The sequence below is a fragment of the Odocoileus virginianus genome, chromosome 10 (assembly GCF_023699985.2).
Source record: "Odocoileus virginianus isolate 20LAN1187 ecotype Illinois chromosome 10, Ovbor_1.2, whole genome shotgun sequence".
NCBI lineage: Eukaryota > Metazoa > Chordata > Mammalia > Artiodactyla > Cervidae > Odocoileus > Odocoileus virginianus.
In genome coordinates this window covers 57,028,491-57,051,962 of record NC_069683.1, presented here as the reverse complement: position 1 = coordinate 57,051,962, position 23,472 = coordinate 57,028,491, and the positions used below count along the sequence as shown (strand labels likewise).

At 38.1% G+C, this 23,472-nt stretch overlaps 1 protein-coding gene across 3 annotated transcripts in view; it reads left to right on the top strand.

The window, feature by feature from the left end:
• DDX10 (DEAD-box helicase 10) overlaps window positions 1–23,472 on the top strand; it is a 291,045-nt gene that overhangs the window by 180,857 nt on the left and 86,716 nt on the right. For 2 of the 3 annotated variants that reach the window (XM_020915337.2, XM_020915332.2), the window contains exon 16: window positions 2,747–2,803. In XM_020915337.2, the coding sequence (XP_020770996.2) occupies window positions 2,747–2,803 (57 nt within the window). Of the gene's footprint in view, window positions 1–2,746; window positions 2,804–22,957; window positions 23,039–23,472 lie in introns of those variants that run through there. The other variant, XM_070473615.1, reaches the window with a different exon arrangement.

Below are 23,472 nucleotides of genomic sequence, written 5' to 3'. Positions count from 1 at the left end.
TCTTTACCACTGAGCTACCAGGGAAACCTTCCCATGTAGTGTGTGTGTGTGAGTCACCCAGTTGTGTCTGACACTGATCCCATGGACTGTAGCTTGTCAGGCTCCTCTGTCCGTGGTCTCCAGGCAAAAATACTGGAGTGGGTTGCTGTTCCCTTCCCTAGGGAGTCTTCTCAACCAGGGATTGAACCCAGGTCTCCTGCATTGCAGGCAGATTCTTTACCATCTGAGCCTCCAGGGAAGCCCATACAGTAGCAGACCATTGTTAAAATTAAAACGAAACATAACATTTGGCTAAAGCATGTTGTTAAGCTAAAAACTATTCATCTCGTTTTTGTTGTTGTTCAGTCACTGTGTCTGACTCTTTGTGACCCCCATGAACTTCAGCATCCCAGGCTTCTCTATCCTTCACTATCTCCGGATTTGCTCAAATCATGTCCATTGAGTCATTGATGCTATCCAGCCATCTCATCCTCTGTTGCCCCCTTCTCTTGCCCTCAGTCTTTCCCAGCATCAGAGTTTTTTTTCCCAATGAGTTGGCTCTTCACATCAGGTGGCCAAAATATTGGAGCTTCAACAACAGAGCTTCCAATGAATATTCAGGGTTGATTTTCTCTAGAGTCTTTCCCAGCGCTTAGTTCAAAAGCATCAGTTCTTCTGTGCTCAGTCTTCTTTATGGTCCAACTCTTAACAACCATACATGACTACTGGGAAACCTGTAGCTTTGTCTATACAGACCTTTGTCGGCAAAGTAACATCTCTGCTTTTTAACATGTTGTCTAGATTTGGCATAACTTTTCTTCCAAGAAGCAAGCGTCTTTGAATTTCATGGCTGCAGTCACCATCCACACTGCTTTTGGAGCCCATGAAAATGAAGTCTGTCACTGCTTCCATTTTTTCCTTTTCTATTTGCCATGAAGTTATAGGGCTGGATGCCATGATCATTTTTTTGAATGTTGAATTTTAAACCAGCCTTTTCACTCTCATAAAAAGACTCTTTAGTTCCTCCTCACTTTTCTGTCATTAGAGTGGTATCCTGTGCAATGCGGGAGATGTGGGTTCGATCCCTGAGTTGGGAAGACCCTCTGGAGGAGAGCATGGCAACCCGCTCCAGTGTTCTTGTTCAGAAAATCCCGTTGACAGAGGAGCCTAGTGGGCTACAGTCCATGGGGTCGTAAAGACTGAGACAGGACAGAAGCACCTGAGCACTCTGGCTTCTCTCACTTACTAAGCTCTTTAACAGTGAAACAGTTTGTTTTGATTTGTTCATCTTTTCTTCTGACCTTGATCTGGAACTTGCAAATAATCTTTAGAGTGTTTCCCTGTGTAACTGCACGTTGTTTAAGTTTTCCCTGCCCTTTTGGTTGTATGTTTTCTTTGGAAGTCAAAGTAATAGCCATTTTCTCCAAAACTAGTGTAAAAAAGAATAATAATCTCAGAAAAGAATAATTTAGCATCAAGATTTATTTAGTGGGTATGACACATGAACAGTTGCCATTTGAATTTGAATTTTTGTTAGTTTCACTTAGAATTTATCTTTCTTGCTGTGTGGTCTGAAGCTATGAAGACTTAATCTGTAAGTTCTGTGGGCTCTCCTCCTCTTTGCATTAATTAAATCTAACCCGCTTTGAAACTTTTTATTAAAAAGGAGTCTGTAAACCTAGATGGGGTGTACAGTGTGGATTGTAGCAATTTCCTGCCCTTCTCAATGCTGTGAGCAGCAGAGCAGCCTCAGATCTGTCTCTCAAGAGTGTATTAGACTTGGTTCTTGAATCTGCAGAAAGTCGTGTGTGAAGAACACTGACGATAGATTGTCTGGACTGAAAAAACTTGTTAATTCTCACATTAGTGGATGTTTAATGTAAGAGGGAATCATGATTGCAGTTTCATATTACTTCATGAAAAAATTATTTGCTGTTTGCTCACTGTTTACATTGATCTGGTAGTTGGTTGTATTTGAAATACATTTATATATTGTTAGCTATGATTTTGGATTGAGTCTAGCCTTTATATTGTTTTACTACTATTTTTTGAAGAGGCAAAGAGGCATTCTATTTAAAACAAATTTTTTTTCAACTTTAGCTTTATTTTGTTGTTTTGAATTTTATTATTATACATATCTGTAATTCTTATTTTGAAAATGTAGTACTGCATTTTCTGCATGTTTTGTGATCATTGGAAAACTAATGGGGAAATTATAAAGCAATGAGAGAAGGTGCTTAAAAGAATAATCTTCTGTTGTTTTTCTTTTGAGAAAAATACTGCCACTTTTCTAAGTACCCCAAGGATGAGGGTTTTACATCTTTTATAAATTCTACTCTTAGAGGAGAAGGGAAATAGTCATTACTGCATGTCTTCCTTTTTATTTTAATAGCCAACATTGTGAACCTGTCATATGTCAGACATTGTGCTAGGCATTTATGTTATTTTATGTAATTCTTATACCAATTTTATGAAATGTGTGCTTCTGTTATCTCCTTGTTTTGGTGAGAAAATGAGAGATAGTAAGTTGCCTAAAACTGTACAGCTAATAAATGATTGAACTGTGATTTGATTACATATTTGTTTGGCACATTTTTAATGATTATGAAAACTGACACCAGTCTTACAATAGACACTTAATAAATATCATTTGAAAGGTAAATGTGCCTTATCCGGTTGGCTCAAGAAGAATTGTAATGAATGTGTAGTGAGATTTACACTTACTAGATAAGTTTACTGGTTGCTAATTTTCCCTGTCTTCCTGTAGGAAAAAAGACTGAAAGAAAGGGAAGCCAGAAGAGAAGCCAGTAAGAGACAAGCAAAGGTAAGGGTTTATATTTTAATGAGAAACATGTTTGTAGCGTTGAATGGAATTTAAATGCCCGTCTTTTCCATATGCATTTTATATTTGTTTATACAGCATGACATTTGAATTGGATCTAAGTCTGTATATGTATGTTATTTGCTTTCTCGTATTGGTTTGTTTCTTCTGTGGTATAGACTGAAGAAATGAGATAGTTTGTTTATCTTCCTACTTTCACCATCTTCTTTGTTTATCTTCCTACTTTCACCATCTTCTCCTGTTTTGTGCATACTAAGTAAGTATAGGAAATGGTTGACTGTGGGTCAGACCTGATAGGATTTTATTGTATGTTATCTTCAGATACGGAGGCAGCCCATGCTAACTCAACTTGATAATAGATAACCTTGAAAGCACTGGCTGCTTCAGCTCCTAGAGCCTAAGGGGAAGCCCTCTGTGTCTCCCACCTTCACTAAATTCTGTAAACAAAAATTTTAGCAGCTGTATATATACAGTTTCTTTCAAATATATGTACAATTATAAACACCATCATCTATGTGCAGCTGTAATTTTTATCTGATATGTTTGACACCATGGAAAATTCAGCCTCTGCATCCTGAGGACATTTAATAGAAATGATTTCCACAAACCAGGGCACAGAAATGCATGTCATTTCTCAGGCTGTGTCTCACTGTGCTTTGCCTGACTGGCCGTGACTTCTTCTTAGCAGTTAGCAAAGATCCAACTCCCTTGAGTAAACCCATCATGTTCTTTGTCATTTTTTTTCATGCACTTAGAGAACAAGTCAGAGATGATAACTCATGCTATAGTTCTAAAGTGGGAAGCAATTACTCTTCAGTATAAGATGAAAAGACTGCTTACATTCAGTATTAAATATCACTCTGTCTTCAAAGGTGCCCGAAAATGAGAACTACAGTGTGCTTGCACCCTGACTTGCTAAATCAGGTGGTGGAGTCTGTATTTGCATTTAAAATGCAGATGTGAACAGTCATGGCATAGAAATGAGATCTCAGGAACTATAGTGGGAAAAATTTAAATTTAAGAAGAAAATCTTAAATCTAATGAAAGCATTTATTTTTATGAATATTGCATATTCAGCATAAAGATAAACCATTTTATGTTACTAAAAAGCCCCTATTTCTTTCTGTAAATGAAATTATAAAATGAAAGATATAATCTGGAGCCAAAAGAAAAGGCCTGTCACTGTATTTGCTCTGTGTGTATTGGTGCATATTTGTATATATTGCTAAATATGGTTTATTTTCTGTATTTGTTGATACTGTATGCTTCATCTTTCCTAGTGGTTTAAACTGTAAGAAAGAAATTGCTCTCACCCTTAAGCCTGCCTTTTGTGCGTCTTCTCTTTCCCTGCAAGTTGCTGTATTATGTTTTGTTTTGATACATTGCCAGCTGGGAAATGAAAAGCGGTAAAGGCCTTCAGAGTTAGATTTTGCCACTGGGATCGACCTCTAAAGTGAACTCCTCAAGCCAAGCCCACCCCTCTGCCCCGCACCCCTTCCCACGTTCGTCTTGTGTGTTTGTCTGAGAAAGGAGGAGGGCTTCTTTGTCAAAAGGTTGTTTCACTTACGTACAAGCGCTCAGGACTGTATTGAGAACAGAGAATAGAACAAGAACTGACTTGTCTTTGTTGTACAGCCAGGAGCTTTCTATAGAGACTGTGCTTTAGTGTTGCTCTGAGTAGTCAAGCCGCCTGTATTCATAGCCTTGTGTGAATGCTCAGAGACAGCAGCCCCTTTAGAAGAGTGATAGCACAGAGATGAGAGGACAGGTTGTAGCCAGGACTCAAACATTCCTCAGGACGCCAGGGACGGACAGCAGTGACAGATTCAGGCTGACTCGTGGAGGCCAAGGAGTTAGCTTGGGTTAACCGGTATGTACACAGCTTCTTTTCAGATGAAAGTTACAGAAGTTGGAGGCTCTGGAGCTTTCCAGGTGCCCCTTTGGAAACAGACTCAGAAGATGTTGGAGGGACTCTGTAAAGAGGTGATGGCCCAAGGTTCTGTGATATCTAAGAAGAAATGTATGCACTGGGTTATGGGTTTTCCAATTGTGTGTATGTGTGTGTGTGTGTGTGTGTATGCGTGTGAACATGCTTTAAGTGATGGATATGGCTTAAGTTTCAGAGTAAATTTTATCTTCTTTTTAATATGGTTAAACATTATGTGACTTGAGGCTGTTGCCTTCTGAGGCCTTCTGGTCAGCGTCAGTGCAGAGCATCCTTCAGTCGCTGAACCTGTATCTAAGGGATACCTTAGTGGTAAAAGAAAGTGGTGACTTACTGTACCACCAGAGGTGTGGTCTTACCCATTTATAGCTCTTTTAAGAAGTCAGTGCACAGAAACGGAAGTGTGAGAAAGGAAGACTTCCAGAGTTGTTTTCTACCTTGTTTTGCGCTTCATTTAACGAACCTCATGTTACAGGAGAGGAATATAGAAGACACAGTGTTGTTGCTTTAGAAATTGGAAAAATGTATTAGAATAAAAGTTGATAGAATTATCTTTATTACCGAGAAAAGAGAAGGTTTAATGATATTGTGAGCTTGTAATTTTATAAATGATGCTTGGTGGTTATCTCTTCCCCAACATAGTAAGTATTCTGAAGAAAAATTGCTCTGAAGTTAGAATATAGTAAAATAAAGTTGGAATGGACTTCCCAGAAAGCTGATACAACTTTTTGCTAAAAGATAGGTCTAAGATCTGCCTAGAAGACGTTATATGCAGTGCCAGGAGTTAGAGAGAAATATGAAGTTGAAACTTCTAAGAAAGTTTTTGGGGTACCCAATGTCCAGTGATTTGAGACATAGAGGTCTTTGGATATTTAAACTTTCTTTAGCAGAGAAATATTTGAACTATTAAAGAATATTTGACTTTTACTTTAGCTAACAGAATATTGTATGTTCTTGTAAGTTAGAAATTTTAAAGTGGCACAAGAAAAAGTAGTTGGAGCAATAATGAATAGACCATGTTGCTTTTTGGATTCAGGGTGGTTACATAATCCTTGAAATACGGCTTTACCTCATTATCCAGTAGATTTCCTCATCTTACTTTGATGGTCTCAAGTGTTCGTACCAACCTCTGGGTGGCTTGATGAAACTGAATACTGAGTATGAAGGAGCAAAGAGTAGGAAATAGCTTAGTTTCCTGCAAGTTAAGCATTGCTTGGACTATATTACTGATGGTGCTTGTTCAGTTCAGTTCAATCCAGTCGCTCAGTCATGTCCAACTCTTTGCGACCCCGTGGACTGCAGCCAGACCTCTCTGTCCATCACCAACTCCCGGAATCCACCCAAACTCATGTCCATTGAGTCAGTGATGCCATCCAGCTGTCTCATCCTCTCTCGTCCCCTTCTCCTCCTGCCCTCAATCTTTCCCAGCATCAAGGTCTTTTCAAATGAGTCAGCTCTTTGCATCAGGTGACCAAAGTATTGGAGTTTCAGCTTCAACATCAATCCTACCAGTGATGGTGCTTATAGTTCTTATTTTTAGGTATGGGGGAAAACGATGTTTAAAATGATGTTGTACATTTTGAGGTTGGATTGTATAGCCACCATAAATTTTAACTTTATTTTCTCCTTGGTTTTTTTTTATTGCCCCTCCCTTTTTTTTTAAGTAACTCTGAGGCACTTTATTAATGTACTTATAGAATAGTAAAATAGTTTCTTGGATACCTAAAGTGGTTTTGGTTAATTCTTTCACAATAGGAGTAGAAGTTGTATACTTTAGAACTTGAATATTCTTGAGAGATATTCTGGAGGTGTTTCCTAAAACTGGTTTGTAATATCTTTTTCTCCAGCCAGCAATAGTTTCATGAAACAAAGCTAAATTTATTTATTTTGATATTATGTTCTTTCAAAATCTTTTTGAACTTTTCCTGTCCATGAAATGTAAGAACATGAAATATCCACTCATCTATTCCAGCAATTTTAAATAGTACATTGAATAGCCTAGGGGTTCTGCTGAAGTATCCCCCAGGACACAGCAGGTTATTTGGGCAGAAATCCAGGCTCCCATTTTGTCATCATTCAGAGCAACCCTGTTATCTTCTCTGTGTGTACGGAAGCTTCCAGGGAGACTTCTGTTTGAGATAGCACTTCTACTTGGATACATAAATCCATACATACATGTTATTTTTTAAGAACCCAGGGACTTTCCTGGTGGCCCAGTAGCTCAGACTCTGTCCTGCCAGTGCAGGAGGCCAAGGTTTGATCCCTGGTCAGGGAACTAGGTCCCACATGCTGCAGTTGAATATCCTGCTTGCTGCAACCAAAGATTCCATGTGCTGCAGTGAAGATCGAGGGTCCCCTGTGCCACAAATAAAACCTGACACACACCAAATAAATAAATATTAAAAGAAAAATAAAGTACTTCAATAAATTAAAGCTAAAAACAAGTAAATGACTTAACATCGTCCCTGGCTTCTTTGATGGCAGAACTGCTCTGCGTACTGAGGACTCAGTCCTCATTTCCAGTTATTCTTACTGCCCCATACTGTTTTTGTTTGTTACTTTATACCTCTTGTACTTCTATTTTTTTTTTCTTTAAAAACAAACCAGATCTGTGGTACATAGGCTAACAACTATTCATAGAAAATTACTAATAACAAACACCTTGAGTAAGGAGAGAACTTCAGACTAAGTCTAGAAAGCAGTCTGTATCCCAGTTGCTGGCTGACCCCTTGGTCTGAGCCAAAATGTGTAACAAAAAGTATGTCTTACTGTATACTCATCTGCTAAAGGATTATCTCTCCTCATAGAGCTATGAGTAGATGTTAATAAATGTTAGTAATGGTCATTCCCACCTTTTTCTGGGTCTTAAGCCTTTGCATTTATTTCCTTTGACAGGGCTTTAGGGATTGACAGCTAATGAATATTTTTATTTTTAGAGGAAATGCCTCCCCATTCCATATGCTTCATATAGACCTTCTAACACCTCTTTCCTTGTCTTTTTTGACATTTATAACTGAAATATTTATCTGGTCTCTTTCTTTATTTTTAATGTGTTTAGAATTTCAAGGGCTCTAGAAGATTAGTTTATTTTAAACCAAACAGCTTTTAGAAAACACGATAATGAAACTGGAAGTTTGTTTATAGTCCCAATTCCCAGTGAAAGCAAAGGTGCTCCCTGTGAAAGTAAATTACTCTCCCATTTGAAGGGTCTGAACTCAGAGGGCACTGTTTGCTGCACTGATACAATCGCTTATTTAATGGTGCTCTAAATGAGTCATTCACTTTCTCTAAGCAAACTATTCAAATAATACCGTATTTTAGTGCTATAATAAGACCCATTATGCTGTCCTTCTGCTTCCTGTATAAACAACATTGAGTTTTTATAGATGTGCTTTTTTCCCTTTAGTGTCTACCTGAATTAGCAGTGAAAACCCATGTAGCTTTTATTATCATTCTAATGTTGGTGTGGTTTGCTTGGAGATTAATGTAGCTACTTTTGAATTCCAACACCCCCCCCCCCCCCCCAAGCCTCCTTCTTTCTTTGGTGATAATGAAGAAAGGGATTACTAAATTTGAACCTTTAACCATTTTGGATTAATTAAGAGATACTTCTAGTGTTTGCTGTCAAAGAATCGTCCTGTTCTAGTCATGAAGATTCAAAAGTTAATTATGGGAGTTAACTATGGGAGCAGGAACAGTTCTAGTCATGCATGTTACCCACATACTGTTCTTTTAACACTCAGCTAATTGGTCTTTCTTTTTTTTTTAGATTTTAACAGTTTCTTTTATTGTAGATTTTAGCGTATCATCAACTTTCCTTCTATTATGTTAATGAACTTTTTTTTTTTTTTTTCCATTTATTTTTATTAGTTGGAGGCTAATTACTTTACATCATTGCAGTAGTTTTTGTCATACATTGAAATGAATTAGCCATGGATTTACATGTATTCCCCATCCCGGTCCCCCCTCCCACCTCCCTCTCCACCGGATCCCTCTGGGTCTTCCCAGTGCACCAGGCCCGAGCACTTGTCTCATGCACCCAACCTGGGCTGGTGATCTGTTTCACCCTAGATAATATACATGTTTCGATGCTGTTCTCTTGAAACATCCCACCCTCGCCTTCTCCCAGAGTCCACAAGTCTGTTCTATACATCTGAGTCTCTTTTTTCTTAAAAAGATTTTCCCAGCCCTCTCAGGTGTAATGGACTCCTCCTTTTGTGACTTCTAGTCCAGTCTCTTTTGTGAAGCATCTGATAGTTTATAGCACTTATTTGGACAGGTGTCTGTTTTTCCCACTCTGCTCTAAGTCTTCTTTGTATTCCTTATCACAGTGCTTGGTTTCTAATAAGCACTTAAATGTTTCAATGAATGAGGGGGTGAATGAGTGATTTAAGGGATACGGAGCACAGGCTGTAAAATTCTCTATTATGGTAGAATATATCCCAAAATTTATTGCTTAAGCCATTTGGGGAGACCTCCGTGGTCGTGACATCGCTCTTGCTTGTGCGTCTTTGCACCACGGGTGTGGATTCTGATTGGACTGTGGCTGTGCCTTTCCTGCCAGCCTCAGTGTGGCCTTTTCTTCATATACTTTAGTTATAGAAAATCTGCTCTGCTAGTCTTCAGTTTGTTCTCAAAGATAGTTCTGTGTGTAGCTGTAGTTTTGGTATGTCTGTAGGAGGAAATGAGCTCAGGATCTTCCTACTTCGTCCTCCTAACCCAGACTCCCTGAACAGTCAGTGATCATAGGTTTTGTATTAGTTCCTAAAGGTCGTCCTGATCGTGGTGTTCCTATGTGTGCACTCAGTCATGTCCGGCTCTTTATGACCCCATTGGCTGTAGCCCTCCAGGCTACTCTGTCCATGGAATTTTCCAGGCAAGAATAGTGAAGTTGGTTACCATTTCCTACTCTTGGGGGTCTTCCCGACCCAGAGATTGAACTCACATCTCTTGTGTCTCCTGCACTGGTGAGCGGATTTTCAAGTATTTATGCTATCTCCTATTCCTGTGTGAAATACTTTTTAGTGACTAAGGAAACCTCTTGGGTGAGGAGGTGGTGATGGTGAATTTTTTACTCATTACTGTGTTGTTTGTGCAGTATAAAGTGGCCAAGCTTTATTGCCTCCTTTTTTAAGCTAAAATAAAGCTTAATAATAACAAGCTCTCTTAATGTAAGAAGCTCTCTCTTCTGTGAGAGATCACCATAAGCCATTGTTATAAAGAGAAACGTTAGTGGTTAAAAGATTTTGTCCATGGAGGTAATCAAATATAGTAGAAATGTTGTTGAGAAGACTTGTTTTTCTCACTGACATCTTTTTTTAATCCTCTAAGAATTACATGTGAAATATAACTGTAGAGCTCTGTTTAGCTAATTTTGTTACTTTTATTATTGCAGTTATTATCGGCAACATTAAATGATTTCTTGTTTGCTATATTTTCTCACTTTAGGTAAAAATGTAACCAGATGTCTGCAATATTTTATGCAGGAATATTTTTTCATTTTCTTTATTATTAATATATATTATAAGGTTCAAAGATTCTTTAGTTGGTAAGAACTCCAGAATTTGTTGTTTATAGACTGTGTTGGTAGTATAAACTTTCTGTAATATCATATAGTATTTTATCATTTTCAAAACACTTTTATCAAGATTATCATACTTGATTAATCACTTTATATAATAAGTCTAAGCCATTATAGTTATCTGGCAGTTGAAAAACTTTACTGTGGAGAAGCTAGGTAAGTGACTTGGTTAATTTTGTATACCTAATTAGTAGGTTTAAAAAAAAACAACCAGCACCTCAGGTTTCTGTTCTCTTTTTTCCCTAATTCACTGTATATTTAGGTACAAAATCACTGTAATTCTATAAACTTTACTTTTCCTTTTTAGTAGTTTAGGCAGCTCTAAACTGAATGTATACTATGCTATGTCTCACACTTTCTCTCCTAGGTATATACCCAAGAGAAATGCGTGCATGTTTACCAGAAGATATTCACAAAGCAGCACTATTTATAATCATCAGATTATGGTGATAACTCAAAGTATAGAATAGATAAAATTTAGGTTTAGTACAATTAAACAATACAGTTGATCCTTGAGCAATATGGGAGTTGGGGATGCCAACCCACACAGTGAAAAATCCAAGTGTAATTTCACAATCACGTCTCTGTATTTGCAGCACCTAGTCTGCAGATTCAGTTAACCACGATCATGTAGTGCTGTAGCATGTATTATGAAAATAATTCACATGTAGGTGGGCCCACACCATTCAAACCCGTGCTGTTCAAGGGTCAGCTATATAGAGTTTCAAAAGAATTATTGTTACATGCAATAACAAGGACAGATTTCACAAATGTTGAGCAGAAGAAGCCAGACGCAAAAGAGTAAACATAGTATTCTATTTACATGATTTTTTTTTTTTTAAGTAAAACTAACATTTGGCATTAGAGTCAGAGTGTTGGGATTTCCTTTGGGGGAAAATAAGGGTTGCTGCTGGAAATGAGCATGAGGCCAGGCTTCTAGATAATACTTGGGAGTATTCTGAGTTCTTATTTTGTATTGTGGATACATGGGGTTGTTTGCTGTGAAAATTCATCAGGCTGTATTCTTATGATTCCTACACTTTCTTGAATATATGTTATACTTCAATTTAAAAAATGGTTCTTTTAAAAAATGTAGTGGTAGACTGAATCTCTATATGTGTTTTTAACCAGGATGCTTTAATATGTGAGTTTAGGAATATGCAGGGTATTATAACTCTTGTAACTCGAGAAGTATTAAGAACTTTGGTCCCTAGAGTCATCCATGTTTTATGAAAGCTATGAAAGAAAGTTAATAATTTATATTCCTCAAATGCACATTTCTTTTTAAAATCCCCTTGTTCTAAGAAGTATGACGTTTCACTGCCTAAAACTTAACTACTTTCTCTGAAATGAGAAAATCAATGTTCTTTTCATTCTCATGCAAGTTAAAAAATAAAATATGTATTTTCTAAAAGAAGCACAATAATCATTGTGCTGTTTAGAGATTTTAAATCTTTCTGCCCCAATGAATTTTCTGTTTTCTTCACTAAATCAGTTCTAATGAGGTGGATGAAACTGGAACCTATTATACAGAGTGAAGTAAGTCAGGAAGAAAAACACCAATACAGTATATTAACGCATATATATGGAATTTAGAAAGATGGTAACAATGACCATATATGCAAGACAGCAAAAGAGACACAGATATAAAGAACAGACTTTTGGACTCTGTGGAAGAAGGTGAGGGTGGGATGATTTGAGAGAATAGCATTGAAACATGTATATTATCATATGTGAAACAGATCACCAGTCCAGGTTCGCCAGATCGCCATGAGACGGGGCGCTCAGGGCTGGTGCACTGGGATGGCCCTGAGGGATGGGATGGGGAGGGAGGTGGGAGGGGGTTCAGGATGGGGAACACGTGTACACCCATGGCTGATTCATGTCAGTGTATGGCAAAAACCACTACAATATTGTAAAGTAATTAGCCTCCAATTAAGATAAATAAATTAATTTTTAAAAATTTATGAAGTGGCTTGGTAGCTTTAAAATGTTGTGTAGGTTTCTATTGTTTATGCCCGCTGGGACAAAGTGAGAGCTATTGAATTGTATTTAATTTAAAATAGGGAGTGCAGAAGTAATGAAACAGACATTGATATGAATGGTCCCTATGTGTAGGTACTGTAACTTCATAAATTGAAATAATAACTGGTTAGAACTGAGAAATGCTCAGAACTGGAAGGATTATCTAATCAGAGATGTGATTTTCTTTCCATGAGTAGGGTTTTTTCATTTAGTTTACCTTGTTCTTGCCATAGACTCTGGTTATTCAAATATTTTCTATGCACATTTTGTGTGAATTAAGTATTTACTCCTTAAACATCGTAACAGGTACTTGTTGAGTCTGTCATGTCCCTGGTCTAGTAAGAGTTTACAGAGTTAATGAGGAGGAGGTAGACTCTTTCTGTTAATATAGCCTCATTTTATCTTTTCTTGGGGGAGTAAATTTCTTGCAATTTCAGATCAGTTGTTAAGCTTGGAAAATGCTGCAGAAATAGCATATGCATGATCCAAAAGTGCCTTTATGAAGAAATATATTGCTTTTCTGTCTTTGAACTGTAAGATAATCACTGCTAGAATTAAGACCAATTGTTTTATTTTACTTATCTTGATTTTCAGCTGTGTGCATCAGTTTTCCCCTTTATTATGGACACATTTGATTTTGATTTTCTAAAGTCATTTCATTTCATTCAGTTGAAAATGATACACAATCTCAGTCTTATTCATTTATTTATATTAGTGCAGCTTTTCTTTGAAAAATAGAAAGTATATTGTTGTAGAGCCTCATTGAATTGCTTTTAACATGAGTCTCATCTAAATTCTAAACACAACTTCTATTGATCGCTGCCTTCTGGCGTACATCCAACTCTAGGATTCCTGCCCTCCTCAGTACAGCTGGTACATGGTATTTTTGTGGTGTTCCTTTGAGGATAACAGAAAGTGAAAGAAGGAAGAGAAAATATTGAGTTATCTCTAAGTAAAAGAAAAAATTAAGATTGATACTTGTAGTCTACTGTAAATCCATTAGAAGTGTTAGATTATAGGTTTGGAGTTTAAGATTAGCTTTTATCATTAACTGCCAGATTGTTCAGTTCAGTCACTCAGTCGTGTCCAACTCTGCAACCCCATGGACTGCAGCACACCAGGCTTCTCTGTCCATCATCAACTCCCAGAGTTTACTCAGACTCATGTCCATCGAGTCAGTGATGCCATCCAACCATCTCATCCTCTATCGTCCTCTTCTCCTCTTGCCTTCGGTCTTTCCCAGCATCAGGGTCTTTTCTAATGAGTGAGTTCTTTGACAAAGACCACCAGGATTTGGCTTCTCCATGTCATGTAACATGTAAGTCCTACATTTTCCAGCTTAGTGCTGGGGCCAGGAAAGAGTCCTATGAGTGACCACACTGGGATAAAGTGGACCTGGTTTGTTAGGCTGACCTAGAAGGTCTAATGGCCTGGGAGCCTGACTTCTGTGCTGCCAATGGATCACTATGTGGTCTTGAGCAGATTTCGCAACTGGCTCAGAGTATCTTGGAATAGACGTTCCGTATGGGCCCTTTTCAGCTCTATTTCTCACTTGCTTTTTTATTCAAGAACTGATAATATTTTCTATCACTTTTAGGTCCTTTCTAACCTTTCCAAATATTACTTGCAGGTGTGTTGTCTATTCTGTGCAGTATCATCACCAATGATAGAAATACAGCAAGAGACTATAACCACTCCAGTATAAAAACTTGATTGGCATTTTGGGGGCTTTTGGGAAGCATCTGATTTGGAAGGGTCTATTGGTTTTTATTGGTATACAAGAGGAATAACAGGAGCTAGAACTGGCGAAAGTCAGTAGATCATAGCCAATCTCAACGCTTAGTTAAAGATTTGGTATGATTCAGGGGTATGGGGGATACACTAAAGATTAAAGGAGGGGTCCAACATAAGCAGTTGATGATCTTAAAAACATTTACCCATTTAGTCTATGCACATTTCTTGAGTGCTTACTATGTGTTAGCCTTCATAATTCCATGATTGAATTAATGTGCTTTTGAGGAACTAGAAATCTAATGGTAGAACTCTGTAGAGAGTACAGTATAATGATTGCTATGATAGAGAAGGTTTGTGAATTGTCTACATATATAATGGTTGAAGCCAAAGGGGAAAAAAGTGAAATGTTTATATGGCACTTTGCATGTGTCAGATAATTACTTTTTATGGATTTTCAGAAATGTGTCTTAGTGTATAAATTTCAGCCATTGAAGTTATAGGTAATAATATTATCATGCCCATTTAACAGATGAAGTAATTTTAGCGTAGAGAGTTGTATGCCTCTTTGTCTATGGTGATTTGGGATTCCAAGCTGTAGATAATCTGACTCCATGGAGTGGGTGAGAGTGTGAAAGCCAGGTCACAGATCCTGGGGAACAGCAACATTTAAAGGGACAGGCATATGAAAAGCAATTAGAACAATTGAGAAGATACTATTGGAAAGATAGAGGAAGGAATATTGGTATATTGGTTTCGAAAGTACAGAAAGAGAATTTAGTAGGAGCTAGTCAAGAGTGCTGAATGCTGCAGAGAGATAAACTAGGACGGAAACTGAAAACAGACACAGTTTGGCAATTAAAATATCAGTATGATATTATCAAGATTAATTTTGATTGCATTGTGTGGTTGGACTGGAGGGCTAGGAAGGGTAATGAGGAAAGGACATTTTGTTCAAGGTATTCAAGAAACATAGCTATCAAAGATTGGTGCCTGATTAGGCCTGGGGAGACTGGGTGGTGACTGATCGGGTCTAGGGAGACTGGGAGAGATAAGTGAAAGACTACCTAAGGTTTCCTAAATTTGGCACACAAGTTAGTACCTAGGTGCTGACTGCTCTAGGGAGTACAAAGATCTGAAACAGAGAGCCATTTTTAATAGCTGTCAATATTAAACTATTATGTACTGTACTCTTTACTAAGACATTTTATTTATTACTACTCACAATTTGATAGATAAGGGACTCGAGCCTTAAAAAAGTGGAATAAATTTGTCTAAGAACTTGCATTCAGTAAATGACTGTGTCTAAAACCTTGCATTTAATTTCTGTTCTAGAAGACAGATCTAGTAAGAGAAATAAAATAATGGACTCAATTGTAGCAACACTACCACCCATGAGTGGTACAAGGTACAAACAGTTTGGAAGTTGGAGAGATTATTTTTTACTTGTAGAATTAAAAAAGAGAGGATCTCAGGAAAGGAGGCCATTTGAGTCAAGCCTTGAAGCATACATCAAGATAAATGCCTGAAAGTTCTCTAATTGTAATGGAAGGCAATGGCACCCCACTCCGGTACTCTTGCCTGGAAAATCCCATGGACGGAGGAGCCTGGTAGGCTGCAGTCCATGGGGTCGCAAAGAGTCGGACACGACTGAGTGACTTCACTTTTGCTTTTCACCTTCATGCATTGGAGAAGGAAATGGCAACCCACTCCAGTGTTCTTGCCTGGAGAATCCCAGGGATGGTGGAGCCTGGTGGGCTGCCGTCTATGGGGTCGCACAGAGTCGGCCACAACTGAAGTGACTTAGCAGCAGTAGAAGCAGCAGCATAGAACTATGACAATAAATAGGGTTAAATGTAAAAGTTGGCATCAAATAGAGGCAGGGGAGAATTAGTCACAAGTTATTAGCAGCAGAATTTTTTCTGAGGGATAGAAACTCTCAAAGTGACGTAGTACAAGTTGGGGTTGGAAATAGAAGGCCTTGAATGTTATAATAAGCAGAGTATACTGTATTAGTGGGTGATAGCCTTGAAAAGTTGTGAGCAGATGTAGGGATGTGTGTTTATATATCAGCTCATGTTTTAGTATTTTGTGTGTGTGTGTGTGTGTGTATAGAGAGAGAGGAATGAGAGTAGAAAATTTTGAATTTTGACTTGTTTCTTCATTATTGAAAGCACAGTAGAATAGTGACAGAGAGCCCCTAGGAATCTCAGTAGATCCAGAGGACACCACTCTGTTATAGAAAGGTTGTAATTTTTGCCCTCAGCCATCAAGGAAATACTGTTAAATTCTGTCTTCAGGCAGCCCTTCATACATGGTTTGACCTAAAGCCCCTTTCATGTGAATAATATCTTGGGACCGGAGATCATAGGAAACTTCTAATCTTATAGATGTTACAACTTGGTATTCTCTGGGTTAATTTTTCTTTTGTCTCCATTGTTTAAGCATACTGACACAGCTTATTTACCTTGTCATAGAGGTTTACAGTCAGGAAGGAAGGAAGGGCAGAGAAAATCTCTTGGTTCCTCATTTCATTTGATACCTTTTAAGAAAGGACTTTGATCTGTTGTTCATAGTAGCACTGTGAAATGGCTATTTGTGTTACCTCTGTTTTTCAGATAAGGCAAAGAGACCCAGAGAGTTTAGGTAAAAAGGCAGTCTGGGTGCAAGGATAGGTGACTGAGGATCATTAAGGTATGACAGTGGAAGAGTGAGTGGTTTACTATAGCATTTTTCAAACCTTTTTTGTCTGGACCCTAGAGTAAGAACGATGTTTTACATCCCTTCCTAGTAATGTGTATTCATTTTTCTGGTGACTCAGATGGTAAAGCGTCTGCCTACAATGTGGGAGACCCGGGTTCGATCCTTGAGTCGGGAAGATCCTCTGGAGAAGGAGTTGGCAACCCACTCCAGTACTCTTGCCTGGAAAATCCCATGGACAGAGGAGCCTGGTGGGCTACAGTCCAAGGGGTTCCAAAGAGTCGGACACGACTGAGCAACTTCACTTTCACTTTCACTAGTAATGTGTATAAACATTCTTGAAAGATAAATTTCACAGAACAATACTTACCCTTACTATGTGTCATATATTCAGAATTTTCTATTCTTTGTTTTTTTTTCTTAAATTGTAGTTATAATCTACTCTGACTTCCTGGTTCACTAATGAGTTAAAATGTGCAATCTGATAAACACTGCTGTAATGCAATTTGAAAGTAGATTATTTTATGAGGAAGTAAAGCTAAAGGGGGCCTTCCCTGGTGGCTCAGTGGTAAAGAATCCAGCTGCCAATATAGGAGATGGAGGCTTGATCCCTGGGTCAGGAAGATCCCCTGAAGAAGAAAATGGTAACCCACTCCAGTATTCTTGCCTGGGAAATCCCATGGACAGAGGAACCTGGTGGGCTACAGTCCATGGAGTTGCAAAAGAGTTGGACTTGACTTAATGATAGACAATGATGACAAAAGCCAGAGGTATATATTGTGGTTAGATTGCAGATGTTCTTGATTGCCAGGCCAAGGACCTTATCTCTAAGGAACAAAAAAGTCCTTGAAGAATTTGTATCAGGGTGATAACATGATTCTGTCTTTGTTCCAGGAATAGGAGGATCATACCCTAACAGACCTCCTTACAGTTTATAAATAACTTTTATATCCATTATTTAACTGTTCCCATTAGTAACCTTAAGAAGTAGATATGAGATATTTATTGCATTTATTCTGATGAAGAAAACAAGGTTTAAAGAGGTAAAACCTTTCAGGAATTAAATTAAGCTCAGTTTTTTTTGACTGCTACATCAGTGAATAGGAGAAAGAGCTTAGCTAACAGGCAAGAGGAAATGATACTGATAGAAATGGAGGGAAGGCATCAGATGCAGAATTAAAGGAAAACTCAAATAACTGCTTGAAGAATTTACTTTTTGTAAAAAGTCATACTCATACATCCATAAACTCTTGATTCTGTCTTTTGTAAGCTAGTATTTTGGTTATGTTGTAAAATTCCAGCCCATTTACCCAGCAAGGGCAGGATATAAAATTGTCATTATGCTCTGTCATAGCCTATGATAGTTCTCATCATTCATTTTCTCTTTGGAAAGAACTGAATTGAGAAAACATTTTTCATTGTTTAATGTTCAAATCTGGAAATACTGATATTTAAACTTCAGAAACATACCATTTGGAATAAGACATGTCAGCAGGTCTTTTGCCAATTGTAAATTGTTACAGATATGCCTGAATTCTTCCTTTCTGTTGTAAATTAATGCATTTTTATTGATAAGCTTTCAATAACATCTCACTTTTTTAGATTCCTTACTCTCTGAAAGTTATTAAAAATATAATAAATCTTGCTCCAAATTTCACTCTGAACAGCCTGTAGATTATCAATATTAGTCAGAAATGCAAGAATGAAGAAATGAATGGTTAAATATATTTCTATATAGGTGAACTTTACAATCTCACATTTGTACTTTTTTGATCTAAAATTTGCCAAAAGAATGTTTCTTTTATCAACAAAAGTTTGATAATATATTCTGTTTTTAAAAATAATACTTTCTGTAAACTGTGTTAATTTTTAAAAGACTTTTACTGAAATTTTGACAGTTGCGATTTTTAAGCTTCATTATAGAGGATTATGGTAGAATGTGGATTTTTTCCAATTTGTTTATTTATTTTAGTTGAAGGATAATTACTTTACATGTTGTGAAGGTTTTGCCATAGGCTCAACATGAATCAGCGGCAGATGCACATGCGTCCCCCCATCCTGCACCCCCGTCCACCTCCCTCCCCACCCCATCCCTCTGGGTTGTCCTGGAGCACCTGCTTTGGGCGCCCTGCTTCATGCATCGAACTTACACTGGTCATCTGTTTTACGTACAGTAATGCACGTGTGTCAGTGCTTTTCTCTCAAATCATCCCACCCTTGGCTTCTTCCATTGAATCCAAAAGTTTGTTCTTTATGTCTGTGTCTTCTTTGCTGCCCTGCACATAGGATCGTCAGTACCGTCTTTCTGAATTCCATATATCTGCATTAATATGTGCATTCTCTCTCTCTCTCTCATAATATATGTGTGGACATAATATATCAATGTGGACACAGTGATTTTGGAACCCAAGAAAATAAAATCTGTTATTGATTCCATTTTTTCCTCATCTATTTGCTATGATGTGATAGGACTGGATGCTATGATCTTAGTTTTTTGAATGTTGAGTGTTTAAGCCACTTTTTTCACTTTTCTCTTTCACCTTCATCAAGAGGCTCTTTAGTTCCTCTTCACTTTCTGCCATAAAGGTGGTGTCATATGCATATATGAGGTTATTGATATTTCTCTGGACATTGTTGATTCTAGCTTGTGCTTCATCCAGCCTGGCATTTCATATGATGTACTCTGCATATAATTTAAAAAGCAGAATGACAGTACACAGCCTTGACATATTCCTTTCCCAGTTTTGAACCAGTCTGTTGTTCCAGGTCCAGTTCTAACTGTTGCTTCTTGACCTGCATACAGATTTCTCAGGAGGCAGATCAGGTGGTCTGTTATTCCCATCTGTTTAAGAATTTTCCACAGTTTGTTGTGATCCGCATAGTCAAAGACTTTAGCATAGTCAGTGAAGAAGAATTAGATGTTTTTCTGGAATTCTCTTGCATTTTCTGTGATCCAAGGGATGTTTTCAATTTGATCTATGGTTCCTCTGCCTTTTCTAAACCCAGTTTGTACATATGGAAGTTCTCAGTTCACATACTGTTGAAGCTTTGTTTGAAGAACTTTAAGCATGACCTTGCTAGCTTGTGAATGAGTGCAATTGTGTAGTAGTTTGAACATTCTTTGGCATTGCCCTTCTTTGGGGTTGGAATGAAAATTGACCTTTCTCAGTCCTGTGGCCACTGCAGTTTTCCACATTTGCTGGAATATTGAGTGCAGCACTTTCACAGCATCATCTTTTAGGATTTGAAATAGCTCAACTGGAATTCCATCACCACCACTAGCTTTGTTCATGGTAATGCTTCCTGAGGCCCACATGACTTTGCAGTCCAGGATGTCTGGCACCTGGTGAGTGATCGTACCATCATGGTTATCTGGGTCATTAAGACTTTGTTTGTGTAGTTCTGTGCATACTGTCCACCTCTTCTTAATAGCTTCGCCTCTGTTAGGTCCATAGCGTTTCTGTTTTATTGTACCCATCTTTGCATGAGATATTCCCTTGGTACTTCTAATTATCTTGAAGAGATCTCTAGTCTTTCCCATTCTATTATTGTCCTCTGTTTCTGTGCATTGGTCACTGAGGAAGGCTTTCTCCTCTCTCTTTGCTATTTTTTGGAACTCTGCATTCAAAGGGGTAGATCTTTCCTTTTCTCCTTTGCCTTTCATGTCTTCTTTTCTCAGCTATTTTTAAGGTCTGCTCAAACAATCATTTTGCCTTTTTGCATTTCTTTTTCTTGGGAATGGTTTTGATCACCACCTTCTGTACAGTGTTATGAACCTCCATCCATAGTTCTTCAGGCATTCTATCGTATCTAATCCCTTGAATCTATTTGTTATTTCTACTATATAATTATAAGAGATTTGACTTAGGTCATACCTGCTTGGCCTAGTGGTTTTCCCTACTTTCTTCAATTTAAGTCTGAATTTTGTAGACTTACTGACTCTACTAAATCTTGTTTACTTAAAAATAGATCCAGGACAATTGTGCAGTCTAAGTTTAGTTCAAAGTTATTATGTCTAGAGCTTCATTAATAATCATATGACAGTGTTGGTTTCCTGCTGCTGCTAAGTCGCTTCAGTCGTGTCCGACTCTGTGTGACCCCATAGACAGCAGCCCACCAGGTTCCTCTGTCCCTGGGATTCTCCAGGCAAGAATACTGGAGTGGGTTGCCATTTCCTTTTCCAGTGCATGAAAGTGAAAAGTGAAAGTGAAATCGCTCAGTCGTGTCCTACACAGTGACCCCATGGACTGCAGCCTACCGGGCTCCTTCGTCCATGGGATTTTCCAGGCAAGAGGACTGGAGTGGGGTGCCATTGCCTTCTCCAGTTGGTTTCCTAGTTGTGACAAATATTCCAGAAGATGTTAACAATTGGGGAAACTTGGATGAAGGTTGTATGGGACCTCTGTACTGTGTTAGAAATTTTTCTGTAACTCTAAAATAGTTTAAAAATGAAAACTTTCTTATTAAATTCAGACATCAGCCACTTTTTAACACCCTGACTACTATCACTTTGATCCAAGTTACCATCAGCTCCAGCCTGAATTGTTAACCATACTGGCCTTATCAGTAGTCTGCTTGTCTCCTGTACTCTTCCTGCCTCCTTCCCCCAGCCCCCACTTTATTCTTAATGTAGTAGCCAGAATAAGCCTTTAAAAGTAAGTTCCATCATGCCAGTCCTGTTCAGAACCCAACCCTCAGAGGACTTCCCTATCTTAATCATAATCAAAACTACAAAGTCCTACATATATGATATAGCCTCCAGCTCCCTCTCTGATCTTATATCCCACTATTTTGCAGTTAACCCATTTAACATCAGACCCTCCTTATTTTTTCTCAAATCGGCTAGTTATGTCCTTTGCCCTTTGTACCTCAGATGACTCACTTCCTTACTCCTTTCAGCTCCTTCTACGCTGCTCTCTCATTCTGATTTTTCTCCAGAGGACTTATGTCTACCAGACAGTGTATAAAAAGGTACCCATTGCGATTTCCCTGGTGGTCCAGTGGTTAGGACTCTGTGCTTCCATTTCAGGGGATGCAGGTTTGAACCCTGGTTGGGGAACTAATTCTGCATCCTGTGCAGCGGGGCCAGTATTTGTGTGTGTGTGTGTGTGTGTGTGTGTGTGCGCGCGCACGCGCGTGTGTGTGTGTATAACCATATATATATATATATATATACACTCATTGGTACTTGTCTTATCCCTACTAGAATGCAAACTCCATGAGAAGTGTGTCAACAGTGCCTAAACTAGTACCCAGAAAATAGTAGGCACTCAGTATTTCATGAGTGAGTGAATAAAATATTAACTCTTTAATGAAATTATTTTCACTGTGACACATAAAGTAATGATAGAGCACAATTATAGCTTGCTATTTATTGGAAGGCACAAGAGTTTTGGTGAAGGGCCCCCCCCCCTTTTTTCCTTCACTTTTTCACAATAACTTTGGGGATGTTTTGAAGTCATTTTAGAGGAAATAGAGTAAAACAAAATAAAGTTGGTGGGGCACTTAGAAAGCAGGATTAGTGGGCCAAATAGGTCAGGTGGTGCAAAGATAAAGAATCCACCTGCCAATGCAGGGACGCAAGAGACACGAGTTCAGTCCCTGTGTTGGAAAGACCCCCTGGAGGAGGAAATGTCAACCCACTCCAGTATTCTTGCCTGAAAAATTCCATGTACAGAAGGGCCTGGTGGGCTACAATCCATAGAGTCACACAGAGTCAGACGTGACTAGGCAACTGAGCGCACACACAGAAATTACTAAATCTCTGATAGTATACTTTATGTCTCCAAGTTCATTTGTAAGCTGGAACATGTTTTTTCCCATAGAAAAGGTATTATCCACTGTGGTTAATTTCCATTATTACTTCGAGTGACAGTATAAAGCGTTGTGCAAATAGGACACTTTAGAGAGTGAAAGTGAGTGGAATTAATAACTACACCTGGACAGCTGGTCTGAGGTAAACCTAACTGTCTTTGGCAAATCCAGGCCATACGGTGTCCCTCATTATAACTCAAAGATACCTTTACCTAACCTATGGGAAAGGGCATCCTGAGTTCTAAAGGGGCTTAGAACTCCGGAAACAAGCTCCTGCTCATAGAAAACGAGTTGTAATGTCATGCCACATTGTGTTTCATCTCTCCCCTCTCCTTTCCAGCACACTGTACTTGTCACCTTCATATTGAGTGGGGAAGTCTTTTCCTTCCAGTGTTCTAGAATTTAAAGTAAGTATCAGTTTTCCTTGCAGTATACATCCACTTTTCTACATTTCAACTTCATCCTTCTCCTTTCTAGTCCTAGTATTAAAGGGAAAAAAAAAAAAAGAGCTTCGATGATAGATGGATGTCTCCCCTGTTTATGTATAACTGAGTTTCAGTGAAGTACTAAGAAATTTTTTAAGTTAACAAATGTTTGGAGTAATAGTAGTGATTTACTAAAGCATACTCATTACCTCATTTTGAATTTGTGCTGAGTTAACTATCTTGCGATTATCTTGATTCTTACTTTTGCACAGTGTGTTCTTGAAAACTCATCTTGTCAAATGTTCCTCTGAATACCAAGCATTGGTATAATGTTATATTAACAAAATAAATCACAAATATATAAAAGATTGATGACTAACTGCAATCAAAGTCAACTTAATTTTACATAATTGAAATTTTCCATTAAGTG